Source organism: Sus scrofa, chromosome 3 (assembly GCF_000003025.6).
Source record: "Sus scrofa isolate TJ Tabasco breed Duroc chromosome 3, Sscrofa11.1, whole genome shotgun sequence".
In the NCBI taxonomy this organism is placed as follows: Eukaryota; Metazoa; Chordata; class Mammalia; order Artiodactyla; family Suidae; genus Sus; species Sus scrofa.
The window spans coordinates 95692216-95705423 of NC_010445.4; the positions used below are offsets into that span (position 1 = coordinate 95692216).

Here is a 13208-nt window from a genome sequence, read left to right on the forward strand (position 1 = left end):
GAAAGCTGATTGCCGCTCAAGATGGAAAACTTTTAAGCCCCGGCTATTAGCACGCGGCAAACAAAAGCGGCCAGGGTGGAGGATCCCGGCGGCCGCGCATCCTCGGAGACGGTGGGGGCGGGGGGACCTCCCCCCCCCCCCACCCGGCGGAGGCCGGGACTGGCTTCAGCCTCTGTCCCCCGCCCCCGGTGAGGAGCACTAGGGCTCGGCGAGGAGCAGGGACGCGCCCCGCTCCCTGCGGCCGGACCCACGGCTCTCTTGTCGGGCCTCTGGGCGGCAAGATCCTCTCCGGGCATCCTCCTCCTGCAAAGGAGACCTCCCCAGCGAGGGCCGGTGTTGGGTCATCAGGGCCTCTCTCTCTGTCTGTCCAGGCAGCACACGGTTAAACCTGCTGCTGCAGCAGCAAAGCCGGGCATTCTAGGCTCTGGTACAGAAGGGACAAGAGGCATTCTTCGGCTAGACGCAGGGGAACAACAAACCAGCTGACACTGCTCTCATCATGAAAAATATACATCATGGCGGCCCGTTTACACCGTCTACACAGGGCGCCCCAAGCCTGCAGAACAGTCTCCTGGGGGGTTCCACTTCCTGAGAACAAAATGCAAGCCTCACCTGTCACAATAAGAACCAAGGGAGGAGGGGAACTGTTTTTTAGTTCAGTGTCAGCAAGGCGGGGGATTGAACTTTTAAGCAATTATGATGAGATAAACACTCAGGCCACTTCGTTATTCATGGAAATTTATCTTTGCAGGACCGGTCAGTCAGTCTATGATCAGTACGGGTTCTATGGGCATGGAGCACAGTATAAACCTAAGAGGCATGTTTAGTGATTTATACAATGTGCTGTGTGCTGTGCTGAGCAGGGGACAACACTGGAAATAAAAAGGGGTTGCTGTCCACTACGTGCTGACAATCTAAAATTCTAGACAAAGGAGAGCTGGCCACCAAGGACGTGAATGCCGGGCATGTCCCACCACACTTCAGTTCTTGCAGGGAGGAGACAGGGGGTACCAGGCACAAGGCTGAACTTTTCTGCTGGTGGAGAAACCCACACCTCTGCTCTCCTGAGCTATGACTGAGAAACTAAAAGCCTTTGTCGTTGGGGAGGGAAAGTGAAGGACCGGACATGAAGCAGCCATCAGCTGATCCCTGTAGCTCTAGCCTCACCTTGGCGAGAAGACTCTTTTGAGCGCTTTGGGAGGAAGAGCCTGGGGGGCCAGGAAAGACCCTCCCCTGACCAGGTAAAGTGCTCAAAGCCATTCTTTTTGTTCTGGAGAGGCGTTTAAAAAGGGAGTCTGGAGAGGCGTTTAAAAAGGGAGAACATCACTCTAGAGGCAGGTAGGATTTGTACAACAGCGATTCTCTATTTTCTGAATGTTAGCAAAGGGCCTGATCCCACCAATGAGAGGAAGTGATTTAACCCTTTCTGTTCACAAAGCATCATTTTTTTCCCTCCAGGAGCTTAAATGGAGGTCCAGAGACCCAAAGAATTGAGCCCATTTCCCGAACGTGAAGATTTCCTTTCTATTGCTTGGAAGATCAGGTCCGCTTTGCATAAAATTTTTCGAAAGTCAACACACTTCCATATTATATCATAGTCCTGACTAAGAAAGAACGCTATTCACACTTTTCTAGGAGAAAAATAAGGTCAGGCCCTTACTCTTCTGGGGTCACCACTTGCAAGAAATGACAAGTTCAAGTCTCTCGCCAAGGTCAGACTAGCTCAGAGATGGGTGGTTTCTGGGAAGCACACAATTATAGAATAAATGCATGTTATACTAGTGTAACTCTGATATGTATTAGCAAACATGAGAGTCCCAAAAAGTTTTCAGTGGAACGCTTGCCTCTCAGTGTCCTATATTGCTCTACACCTATAAATAATAAAAAGGCTGATAACATTGCTTTATGTAAGCAAGCTTAGAAATCACTCTCAGATAAGTGCTTCTGACCTAAATCTTGTAGCGCCTCGATCTGACATATAACCCCACAACTGTGAAATTCTGTGAGATTTAACAGTCTCAAACTGCCAACTGACCCAGCCATAAAGCAAGCAGAGATAAAGATTTGCAGTCTAACATGATACAATTAGACATTCACCTTCTATTTATTGCAGTGCAGCTAAGCATTTAACCTACTTAAAAGCCGAAGGTTTTTCATTAAAATATAAATGCTTGTTTATCATTCATTCTCTGCCACCTCCCCTGCATCCTACAAATTAGTCTATTATGATTGAAAAGATTAGTTTGTTTCAGAGAAAGGAGTAAACAGGAATGGTTTCTGTAAAATCCTTCTAGACATGCAAAGATAAAAGATGGCTTTGCCACACAAAATAATCAGATACAAATAGCTGTTCAGAAGCAGCACACCTAAGGAGTCCTTTAATCAAATATTTAGGTTACCTGCCAAAAAGACCATGATCTCTTCAAAATGCAATGCGGATTAAAGTGTTATCTAACACAAGCAGAAAACTAACCTTGGAGTGGAAGTTTGAAATGTGTTCATCATAATTTTCATGTCTTTGGATAGAGAAACCAGCTTTTTCAGCTAGATTGCAAAACTGGTTTAAAGTATTCCCTCGGCGCGGGGCGAATACCATTGCTTTCCCCTAGAACATTAAAAAGGAAATTCACACATTTTAAAACTGGAAGGCACCCAAACATAACAGACATTGGTCAAAGCATTTAAGGTATGGACGGCTCTCAGGTAGAAGACTCAATTGTCCTTGCAATGTCCACATAGGATGGGCATTCACGGTGACAATAATTTCAAGGATAGATAGACATCAAATAAGAAAAAAAAAAATCACACTTAAATGGCGGGTTGCGATGTTTTATCATTTTCAAACAATGCATGTAATAAACAATATGGGACTCAACATGGGTTTCTACACAATGCACACCTCTCTTGGGTCCGGTGGTTTAAGCCATCAATTGGATTTTAGAATAACTGGTCCAGGGCAGTGCTGCCCACCTTGCCACTCCGTAGTAGCTGCCAACACATCCACAACACAGCTCCAGAGCGGGTAGCAACAGATGCCCATAGATGTTAGTTTATTGAGCCCTGGAAATTCAGTGCCAAGAAATCCTCCATAGAGACAAGGAACCACATCCATTTCACTTCTGCCACCAGCCTTTTCCATGACCGTGCTGTCAGGGACAGAGAACTACAGGACCTGGATTTCCAGCTTCCCTGAAGCCTTCATAAGGGCCATCATTAAGGTAAAGCAGGTCCTCATAGTATTCAAGTGATTGCTTTTCAAAGAAAGTGCTATAAAGGGGCAAACAAGCTTTTCTAAATAAGCTGCACAACCTCATCAGATTGTTATAACAGGGATGGGGGGGGGGACTTGAATAAAATATATACAGGATTTCAGAAGACCCTCTGACATGAAACCCCACAACAACCATTTGCTAACTACTGGGGGCATGTGGATTTTTCTTCTCCCTCTTAGATGTGCACAGAACAGCTCAACCTCAGAATCTTCTTTTTCATGGAGTTCCCATCGTGGTGCAGTAGAAACGAATCCGATTAGGAACCATGAGGTTGCAGGTTCGATCCCTGGCCTTGCTCAGTGGGTTGAGGATCCAGCATTACTGTGAGCTGTGGTGTAGGTTGAAGACAGGGCTTGGATCTGGCACTGCTGTGACTGTGGCGTAGGCTGGCGGCTATAGCTCTGATTAGACTCCTAGCCTGGGAACCTCCATAGGCCGCAGGTGTGGCATTAAAAAGCAGGGGAAAAAAAAAAAACCTTCTTTTTCCTTTTGTTTATGTAAAAGATGACTATGTTTGCTTCTGTTGATTTCAGGGTTACACTTCACCTCTATGAAATACCACTTCAGGTTTTGAGGGAACCATGAAAATATATCCCAGTTTCTTTTAAAGGTAGTATATCATTCACACCTGCTAAGTGTCTGTTGAGCATCTGGGACATCAGACACTGGGACAGGTGCTCTAGACACACCATCGCCTTTAGTCTTCAAACTACCTGACAAGGCAGGGATTTTCAGCTCTGCTTTACAGGATGCTCAGAAAGGTTGACTCACTGGCCAAGAGGACACACCAGTAAATGACTGGAAACTTACCTGACTCTCTGATGGTGATGTTTTTTCCCCTACGTGACATTGCCTTCTTATTAGTATTAGTCATGACAATAATAACAACAGCTACCACTTTGCTAGGTGCTTCACAGGCCTTCCGATTAATCCCCTCAACCATTTTCTCAACAACCTTGTGCGGTAGACGTTACATTTTACAGATGATTAAACATGCTGTGAAGGGTTTGAAGAATGTAAGGGGGAACCAAGAGGCAGAAAGGAGTCTGGACTTAAAGGGATCTCCACCATGAAACAGTGGTGTCACCGCAGGGAAATCAGGAAAAAAAAAAAAAAAATCACAGAGCTGTTGAACTAGAAGGGACGTTGGAGATGACATGAGATGCTAGCTGACCCACTGATTTCCTCATCCATTAAATGGGAAGAACAAAGCCTCCCTTGCCTTCCTCCCTCTCTCAGCAAGATGTGAGGATCAAATGAGGGAGTGAATGCGAAAATAATTTGAAAAACAAGGTTATGTAGACGTAAGACTAGAAGCATCCACACTATCTGAGAGTGCTATAAAAATCCTATGCACTCTCGCTCCTTCTTACTCTCTTCTCCTCATTTAGCTGCAAGAAGATACACGGAGACACTGTCCGGGACATCAAGGGTGTTTTCATACTGTGTTTACATAGACATGTATACACTCAGGCACACAATTACAGCAGCACCAATCACGCCACTACACTTGAGGTTCTGTCAGCTTTTCCAATATTAATTGCTATTTTCAGGCGGTTTTCAAACTTAGCAGCAAAAACTCATTTTGATATGAAACTGGATATAATACATGGTCTCAGCAGGGGAGCAAAAGTCTCCATTAAAAGAAGAAAGAACACTAGTAGGTCATCTTAGGCCTTTCTCAAAGCTGGTTGCTATTCTGGATTTTTGAATAATGGCAGTTTCATTTTAAAGTCACCTGCAGAAATTGTCTTACCGTTACAATTGAAGACTGGATTCCGCACAGCTATTATCTGAACTACACACCATAATGTTTACAGGACCAGGGGGGTCTTGGTTGGGGTGATGTTTGCATTCACAAAACACACGCTGCCTTCACCCCATCCTCCTGTTGGCTGGGGGGGGGGGGCGCTGTAAGGGGACTGCACTGGGCATGTGTTTCAGCTTACCTGCCCTTCCCCACCCACCGTGCCCCAACCAGCAGTCCTCCCCACCCCTCCCACCCAGCTCCTCTCCCTGCTCCAGTTCTGTCCTTAGCCCTCATCACCACCACACACGCATCATTTTATTGCCGTCTCCTCCGGCTACAAGCCACACTCCATGACAACAGGATCTTCTAATGTTTTCTCCACTGCATTTTCCCAGTGCCTAGCATAGAGCAGGTAGTGTTTGTTGAGAGAATAAACTAAATCCAGATGTCGAATAATCTGGAAAATACAAGGCTCTGGGAATTCGAAGGCCACGTTCTATTGCTTATTCTTCAGAAAAGATATTCTCCAAGAGGCTTTTACAGAGTCAGCGGCTATAATGGGATTTCAGAGGGCAGCTTTCTGTGCACAATACTGTCCCCGCAAGAAAGAGAAAGAGCGAGCAGTAGTTTTAATCTCCAATTACTCCATTATGAGTTTCAAAATGTTTTCTTTTTCATTTCGCTGAATGCAGATGTGGATTAATATTTAGGAAGGACAATAGCACATCATCCATTCATTCAATAAGCATCCACTGAGCCCTACTGAGTGCCAGCATCCGCCCCCATAATGAATGGTTTTAGAAGCCCCCCCCCCCATGTCCCCAGGGGAGCAGGATACTTTGGTACAGTCGGAGGAATACGCCTTATAATTTAGGCTGAAAAAATCAAAACAAGAAAAAGAATATAGATTTCAAATTAGCCCATCACTTTAGAAAAATTATTTTCAATTTACCAAGGCACAACTCTCCAAGCATTCACAGTCACAGAATCATTTGAAACTCAGAATGAACACTCAATTGAATGTAAAATTTTGACTGGTGAACAGAAATTTGAGGGAGTTCATTTATCCCTGGAGAGGAGAGAGGAACAGTTGCACAAAACAACGATAATATTGTTTACATCGTAAGCTCCGTTGTTGTTATTTTGCTAGACAAATCCATACTCATGTATTAAAGGGTGTGTACTTCTGGAAAAAATAAGTATTCTTCAGATTTATTTTCCAAGGAATATGCTATGCCAAAGAAATGCCTTTGTTCCTTTTTCATTTCCAGGCAAATCAACTGTTAAATACCGATCACACGTTTAAGCTGGTGTTTATTTTCCAACCATTCCTTCGCCTGGTTGCTGAGATGCTGCCTTCATCTGCTTCCTCCCCTTCATTTCTCTCTGTCTCTCAGTCCCCAGCCCTGGCTCCTTTTTTCCACCTGCCCTTTCGAGGTCAGGAGTCCCCAGGGCTCTGCCTACTTTTCTTCATGGTTTATACAGGTCTAGGCAATTGTACTGAAATCCAAAACTTCAACGATTGGTTAGGCATCAAAAACTCCCAAGTATACAACTGCAGCATTTACCACTGTCCGGGGCCCACACCCAGATTTTCGGGTGCCTACTAGAGCTCCCCATGAGGATGTTCTAAAGGTACCTTTAAGCCATTCTGTCCAAAATGGAACTCAGTATCCTTAGTCCAAACCTCTACCCTTCCCAGGGCACTATCCATCCATCTCTCTCTCTCTCTCTCTCTCTCTCTCTCTCTCTCTCTCTCTCTCTCTCACACACACACACACACACCCTTAACTTTCAAAATGAAACTGGAAACTGGGTAATAATGGCAATGCCTTTTAAAACCCTTGAATGGGAGTTCCCGTCGTGGCGCAGTGGTTAACGAATCCGACTAGTAACCATGAGGTTGCGGGTTCGATCCCTGCCCTTGCTCAGTGGGTTAACGATCCGGCATTGCCGTGAGCTGTGGTGTAGGTTGCAGACGCGGCTTGGATCCTGCGTTGCTGTGGCTCTGGCGTAGGCTGGCAGCTACAGCTCCGATTAGACCCCTAGCCTGGGAAACTCCATATGCCGCGGGAGCGGCCCAAAGAAATAGCAAAAAGACAAAAAAAAAAAAAAAACAAAAAACCTTGAATGCTACAACCCTGCACCCACATCAGGGCTATCTGTTCTGTGTGGTTCTCAAACTTGTCTGAATTGCTTCAAGGGTGATCTGCGTTGGGGGTGCAGGTGGTGGTTAAACAAAGACCCAGAGAAAGGAAGTGCTAAGCTTCTCACGTCCCAGTTTATTAAAGCTGCTTCACTTTGATCAGTTTTCTAATCAAGGTGCTGGCTAAAAATGTTTTGACCAAAGGGTTCTGCCATTTAAACAGGGTTTGGAAACCAATGACATGGGTCCCCCCTCTGGGGATGGCAGGCAAAGCCCACTGTGACCCATTGCTGCAGCCTAGGTTCTGCCCTGCCCTCATACTCACTTGAGCTGAGTCAGGCCAACCTCAGTGCGACCCCGATTTGTTCTTTCACGGACCACGTCTGTCTTCACATTTGCACACACTCCCTCCCAGTGGACATCAGTTCTTTGTCTACCTGGTAAACTCTTATTCATCCTTCAGCACCCAGAGGACATGCCCTGCCCCTTGATGCCTCGGCTGACCTCCTCTGGCCTCCACCTTGTGCCTCCTGCTGCAGTTCCCCACTTCCACTCCCTGCATCCACTGCCTGCCCGCATCTCTGCTGTGTCCTTAACACTCACATGTCTCTCACGCTGAACTGTGCGCTCCCTGAGGGCAGGATTATGCTATGCTTCACTCTGTCCCCAGGGAGGCACTTTATGTCTGCTGAATGAAACTCTCAGTGAACACCTGCTCAGACCCCTCTTCTCCATCTTTAGGTCTTCATAAGCTCCTGACTGAATCATTCTAGGTAGAAGATGGTCCACAGTAGACCCCAGCAGAGCCTTGATGCTTTCAAACTCTTATCCCAACCCAGTGTTTATGCTGACCAGAGGGATCTTTCTAGAACCCATGTCTGCCTACACCGCTGCTCAAAAATTTTCAGTGGCTCTCTATGAACCATATAATACACTCCAGGCTCTCCATCATGGAGTTCTCGGCCTTTCTTGAAGTGGTACTCCAGATCAACTCTTTAATCACATCTCCTGCCCCTCCCCAATCTTAACCCCAAACCGCACAGATGCTCTTACACTCCAACCAGCACAAACTCCCAGCTGATCCCAAACACAATATGCTTTTTCATACTGTCCATCTGGGAGCACTATCCCCTCCACTGGGGATGCGCCTTCCTAGTCCCCGTCCTCTGAGGCTTAGAATGGCCTTCTTACTATTCAGGACCAAAGTCAAACACCACTGCCCCTGGGGAAACCTTCCTCAGGCAGTCACTTACTCTTTGTGCTGCATCCCTAGTACCTACCATATTGCATTATGATTCTTAGGCGCCTGTGCAGTAATCTGCCCTGCTAAACACTGAGATTCTCACAGTGGGTGTTATTCCTATTTATACTCCACAATCCTCAGCACAGCACCTGGAGAAAGTAGTTGCTCAACAAATGCTCCTTGAATCAAGACAGAGTCCAAATATTTGAGTATCTTGCTTTCTATTGCAGATGTAAATTAGACAGATTCACTCAACAAATAAAAAATAGCACCAGGCTCTATATGACCAAGTGCTGAGCTGTCACCAGCCACTCTGCACTTTCCTCTGTAGTTGCACCTGTGTGGGTATGTGTTATGTCTACACAACCACACTATAAATTCCTTGGGCACAGAGACTCAGCCACGGATGTGCTGGACAAACCCCTGGGTGGACTTCCGAGAAAGAACTTTTTTTTTTTTTTTTTTTTGTCTTTTTGGATCTGCACCTGCGGCATATGGAGGTTCCCAGACTAGGGGTCAAATCAGAGCTGCAGCTGCCAGCCTACGCCACAGAGCACCATTTCGGAGCCACGTCTGCAACCTACACCACAGCTCACAGCAAGGCGGGATCTTTAACCCACTGAATGAGGCCAGGGATCGAACCTGTGTCCTCACGGATACTAATCAGATTTGTTTCCACTGAGCCACGATGGGAACTCCCCGAGAAAGAACTTCTAAGGGCTAGGCTCCTGTTTTGAGGGTCATAAAAACCATCTAGGGAACTCTTGATTCCTAAAACTGGGGAGCCGGGTATGGCCAAACACAGCTTCACCAAGAACAGGGGAGGGATTGTTGGGCTTCTGACCCAGCAAGCAGACAGGAACCCGAGAGTCCCTGAGCACCATCTCAGAACATGCTGCTGAGCCCACACTCACGAGGCGTTTCCTTTAGATGAGCAGAAACAGAGGTTTGTACAGATGGGTGCAGAGATGCTAGATTGAAAAAATGAGGACGTTTGTCAATAAAACAAGACTGCTCTTCAAAAATGAGAGTCCGTGATTTACATTTATAGCACTGCTTGCTTACAGCCAGGATGCCAAGAGTTTGGCAGTTACTTAGGGCCAACTTCTAAAGAAGGTTAAATGAATTCCACACTGATAGTTTTGAATTCTTGACAATTGGTTAGCAGCGCTAACAAGCTAGAGAGCTGTCAATACTGCGTCCCCATCCGTCTGCTCACCAGCCTGTGTAAACGCACACTAACTGGCTTGGCTTCCCTCCCTCCACCCAAAGCCACTTCAGAGCAACATGAGTAGGTGCCCTTTGTTGGTTCTCATTCCCAGAATAAAGTTCAACTTGTAGGCTGCTGTGGCTGTATTTTAAATGACATCTGGGTCCTCTGATATCAGCATTGCTGATGTTCTTTAAAGAACACAATGATAGGGGGTCACCTATGACTTACCGGCAACAAGAAGCCACTCACTGGAAGGAAAAAGGTGGGGGAGGGGAGGGACCTGTTTCTTGGAATAACTACAGTTCACTGATTTCATTTCTTTTTTTAAAGATTATTTCTTTTTTTCTTTCTTTCTTCTTCTTTTTTTTTGGGGGGGGGGATCTCTTTAGGGCCACACTCACAACATATGGAAGTTCACAGTCTAGGGTTCGAATCGGAGCTGTAGCCGCCGGCCTACACCACAGCCACAGTAACATGGGATCCAAGCCACGTCTGCGACCTACACCACAGTTCACAGGAACGCCAGATCCTCAACCCACTGTGCGAGGCCAGGGATCGAACCTGTGTCCTCATGGATACTAGTCAGGTTCATTACCAATGAGCCATGAGGGGAATTCCCCTTTTCATCTTTTAAGTTTGCTAGGGAGTCCCGTGTAGCATTCTGGCAGGAGTCAAATGCTTTTGCAGTTTTTCTCACCCAGTAAGTTGAGGAAAGTTTCCACCTGGGGCAGGTAACAGTCATCTGGGGCTTCCTGTATGACTTTCCAGGCATAGATGCCTATTCACCTGAGGATCTAGGCTCAGCTCTGGGACTTGACATGACTCCTGGGCCACGCCAGGAGCCCACTGTGGTGGCTAAGTTCCCTCTGGGGCCTATGCTCCCCTCTTTTCATGATGCCCCTGATAAAAACTAAAAAGCAGGGAAACTCTTCTCCACCCACTTTTTTTGCTTCTGATCCTCTGACTCCAGACAGCAGATTTGCCTTAGGTAGCAATCAAGGAACCACACTCCCCAATAATGGCAGAATCCATTTCTTCCCACAGCTTGAGGCTTGAACCTTCGTGTTGCAATGATTCCACTCTTGCCACCTAGGAGTCATTTCTCTCCTCTCACTCGGTGGGGGTATCAGTAGCAAAAAGTGTCATCTTCATCCGGGTAGACAGTCCTCCGGACCTCTGCAGGGCCTGCAGCAGGTATGCAGGACACGGGTGCAAGGGAGAGAGAGGCAGCAGGCCCAGTTACATGTAGAAATTGTCTAAGTCCAGGTCAAGAAAAAAAAAAAAAAATTGTTTCCCCTCCTGCCAGCATTTCTCTGAGGAAACTTTTTGGAAAGAGCTCCCTATAGTCTATACGCATTACAGCTAGAAAGTCTCTCTAGTTCTTCGAGGTAATAAGAGCAGACACATATTCATTCAGAGCCAGTCGTGCACAAAAGCTCTCCAGCTCATTGGCTTGTCTACTCCCCATTTTACAGATGGGAAACTGAGTCTTCCTGAGACGAAGCCAGTAAGGGGCCAGATAATATGAACAGACTTCAGTTTTGTTATTTTTATTTATTTATTTATTTATTGCCTTTTCTAGGGCCACTTCCCGCGGCATATGGAGGTTCCCAGGCTAGGGGTCGAATTGGAGCCACAGCTGCCGGCCTATAGCAACGCCAGATCTGAGCTGCGTCTGTGACCTACACCACAGCTCACGGCAACGCCGGATCCTCAACCCACTGAGCGAGGCCAGGGATCGAACCCGCAACCTCATGGTTCCTAGTTGGATTCATTAATCACTGCACCACGACGGGAACTCCAAAGGCTTCAGTTTTGTATGCAGATATTTCTGACACCACGCCTATGTCTACCTTCAGAAACGGGCCTTCTTTTGAATTCTAAGCATCTGGCCAAAGTGCAGTTTTTGCTGAGCATCCCGAGAACTTGTTTTGTCTCCACTGAATCTTCTGAGCCTTGAATTACTAAGAACTCAGGATCCACCAGGGCAGCTGCCCAAGCTGTTTTTCTGTGGGCCTCTTAGGGCACCTTTAGCCTCTGGGCTACAAAACCATGGAGTTGTCTGGGCGCAAGAGAACATTCAAAGCAGCTCTAATTGTAACAGATAAAACCCCTGATGTTTTCTTAGTCTTGAGCTGTGACTTCCACAACACATACACTCAGCAGGGGGAGGTCCATTGGAAGCAGGACAGCAGCTCAGGGAGCTAAGAAGGAGAAGAATGCAGATTTCCTCTGGTCACCCACCACTGCCCAAGCTCTGGGAACCCTCCGGCCTACTGGCACAGGATACGGAGCTGCTGCTGGTCACTGCTGAATCCACCCCACCTGGGTGCAGGCCCAGGGAGTACAAACCCCCTGCCCCCCAGGCCTCCCAATGGGGATGAGATTCTTGGATGAGAATTTCAGGATTCCATGTGCCATCACAACTGGGACTGCCCTCCTTATGGTGTTGGACCCCTGACCAACTCATCCTTCTCTGAGTTAAGGGTGAGTATCAGCTGTCAGGGTGAGGGCTGCCATCCTCAGAGGGGGCCGTTGTGTGGAGCCACACTTCAGATAGGGGGGAGCATGGTTCAGTTTCACAGGAGGTACAGCAGAGCTGCTAGACATTCTGATCTGATCTGCATTTCAGTCTGTTTATAGCTTGGGTAGTTTCCTATTGGAAATCACGCAAATGATTTACAATAGATCCTACGTAAATAAAGCAAATCTGCTGCAAAATGGAGTATTTGCCACAAATAGGCTTTGCAGGGTTGTTGGGGATGAATGAAGTACTGTTGGTGCAGTGTGAGATCCAGGAGTCCTTGAAAGCATTGTGTTTGTGTGTGATAGATGCCCACAGAAGCCTTTACATCCAAGAATCTCAGTGCCCTCTCTGAAAATCCTGGTTATGCAAGTGCTCACAAGAACCATCCAAGGGGAGTTCCCGTCATGGCTTAGTGGTTAATGAATCCAACTAGGAACCATGAAGTTGTGGGTTCGATCCCTGGCCTTGCTCAGTGGGTTGAGGATCTGGCGTTGCCGTGAGCTGTGGTGTAGGTTGCAGACATGGCTCAGATCCTGCATTGCTGTGGCTCTGGTGTAGGTTGGCGGCTACAGCTCCGACTGGACCCCTAGCCTGGGAACCTCCATATGGCGTGGGAGTGGCCCTAGAAAAGACAAAAAAAAAAAAAAAAAAAAAAAAAAGAACCATCCAAGGCTAAGGGAAGGGGGAGATGAAGAGGCCCCAAATTCCGTCTTCTACTCTCAACTTGAGCTGCTCACTCAACCATGACAGCTGCCATCAAGAGCTTGGAACATGCCCCTTCCGTGCCTCCAGACCCACTACCCACCTCATAGGGGAACTGAGAAGGCCAATTTAATTTAATTGATTACCACTTACAAAGCTGTGGTTCCTCCTCTGAGAGGCCCATTTAAAGTTTCTAAGCTGTATAGAGATAACAAAATAAAAAGCAAGAGTGGTAAGGCAAAGGATGATTATCAAATTGCTCTGGGAACCCTCAATGTGAACAAGACATAAAAGAAAGTTGGAAAGGTATTAGTCTATAAGTCTCACCAAGGTCAGAAGACTAGACCAAACCTTC

At 46.8% G+C, this 13208-nt stretch overlaps 1 protein-coding gene across 3 annotated transcripts in view; it reads right to left on the reverse strand.

Annotated features, from left to right (window-relative positions):
* Positions 1 to 13208, reverse strand: part of CAMKMT (calmodulin-lysine N-methyltransferase) — a 403629-nt gene that overhangs the window by 3816 nt on the left and 386605 nt on the right. For 2 of the 3 annotated variants that reach the window (XM_021088303.1, XM_021088301.1), the window contains one exon: positions 2474 to 2605. The exons of the other annotated variant lie outside the window; for it this stretch is intronic. In XM_021088303.1, coding sequence (XP_020943962.1) covers positions 2474 to 2605 — 132 coding nt within the window. The remainder of the gene's footprint in view (positions 1 to 2473; positions 2606 to 13208) is intronic. 3 annotated transcript variants of the gene reach the window in all.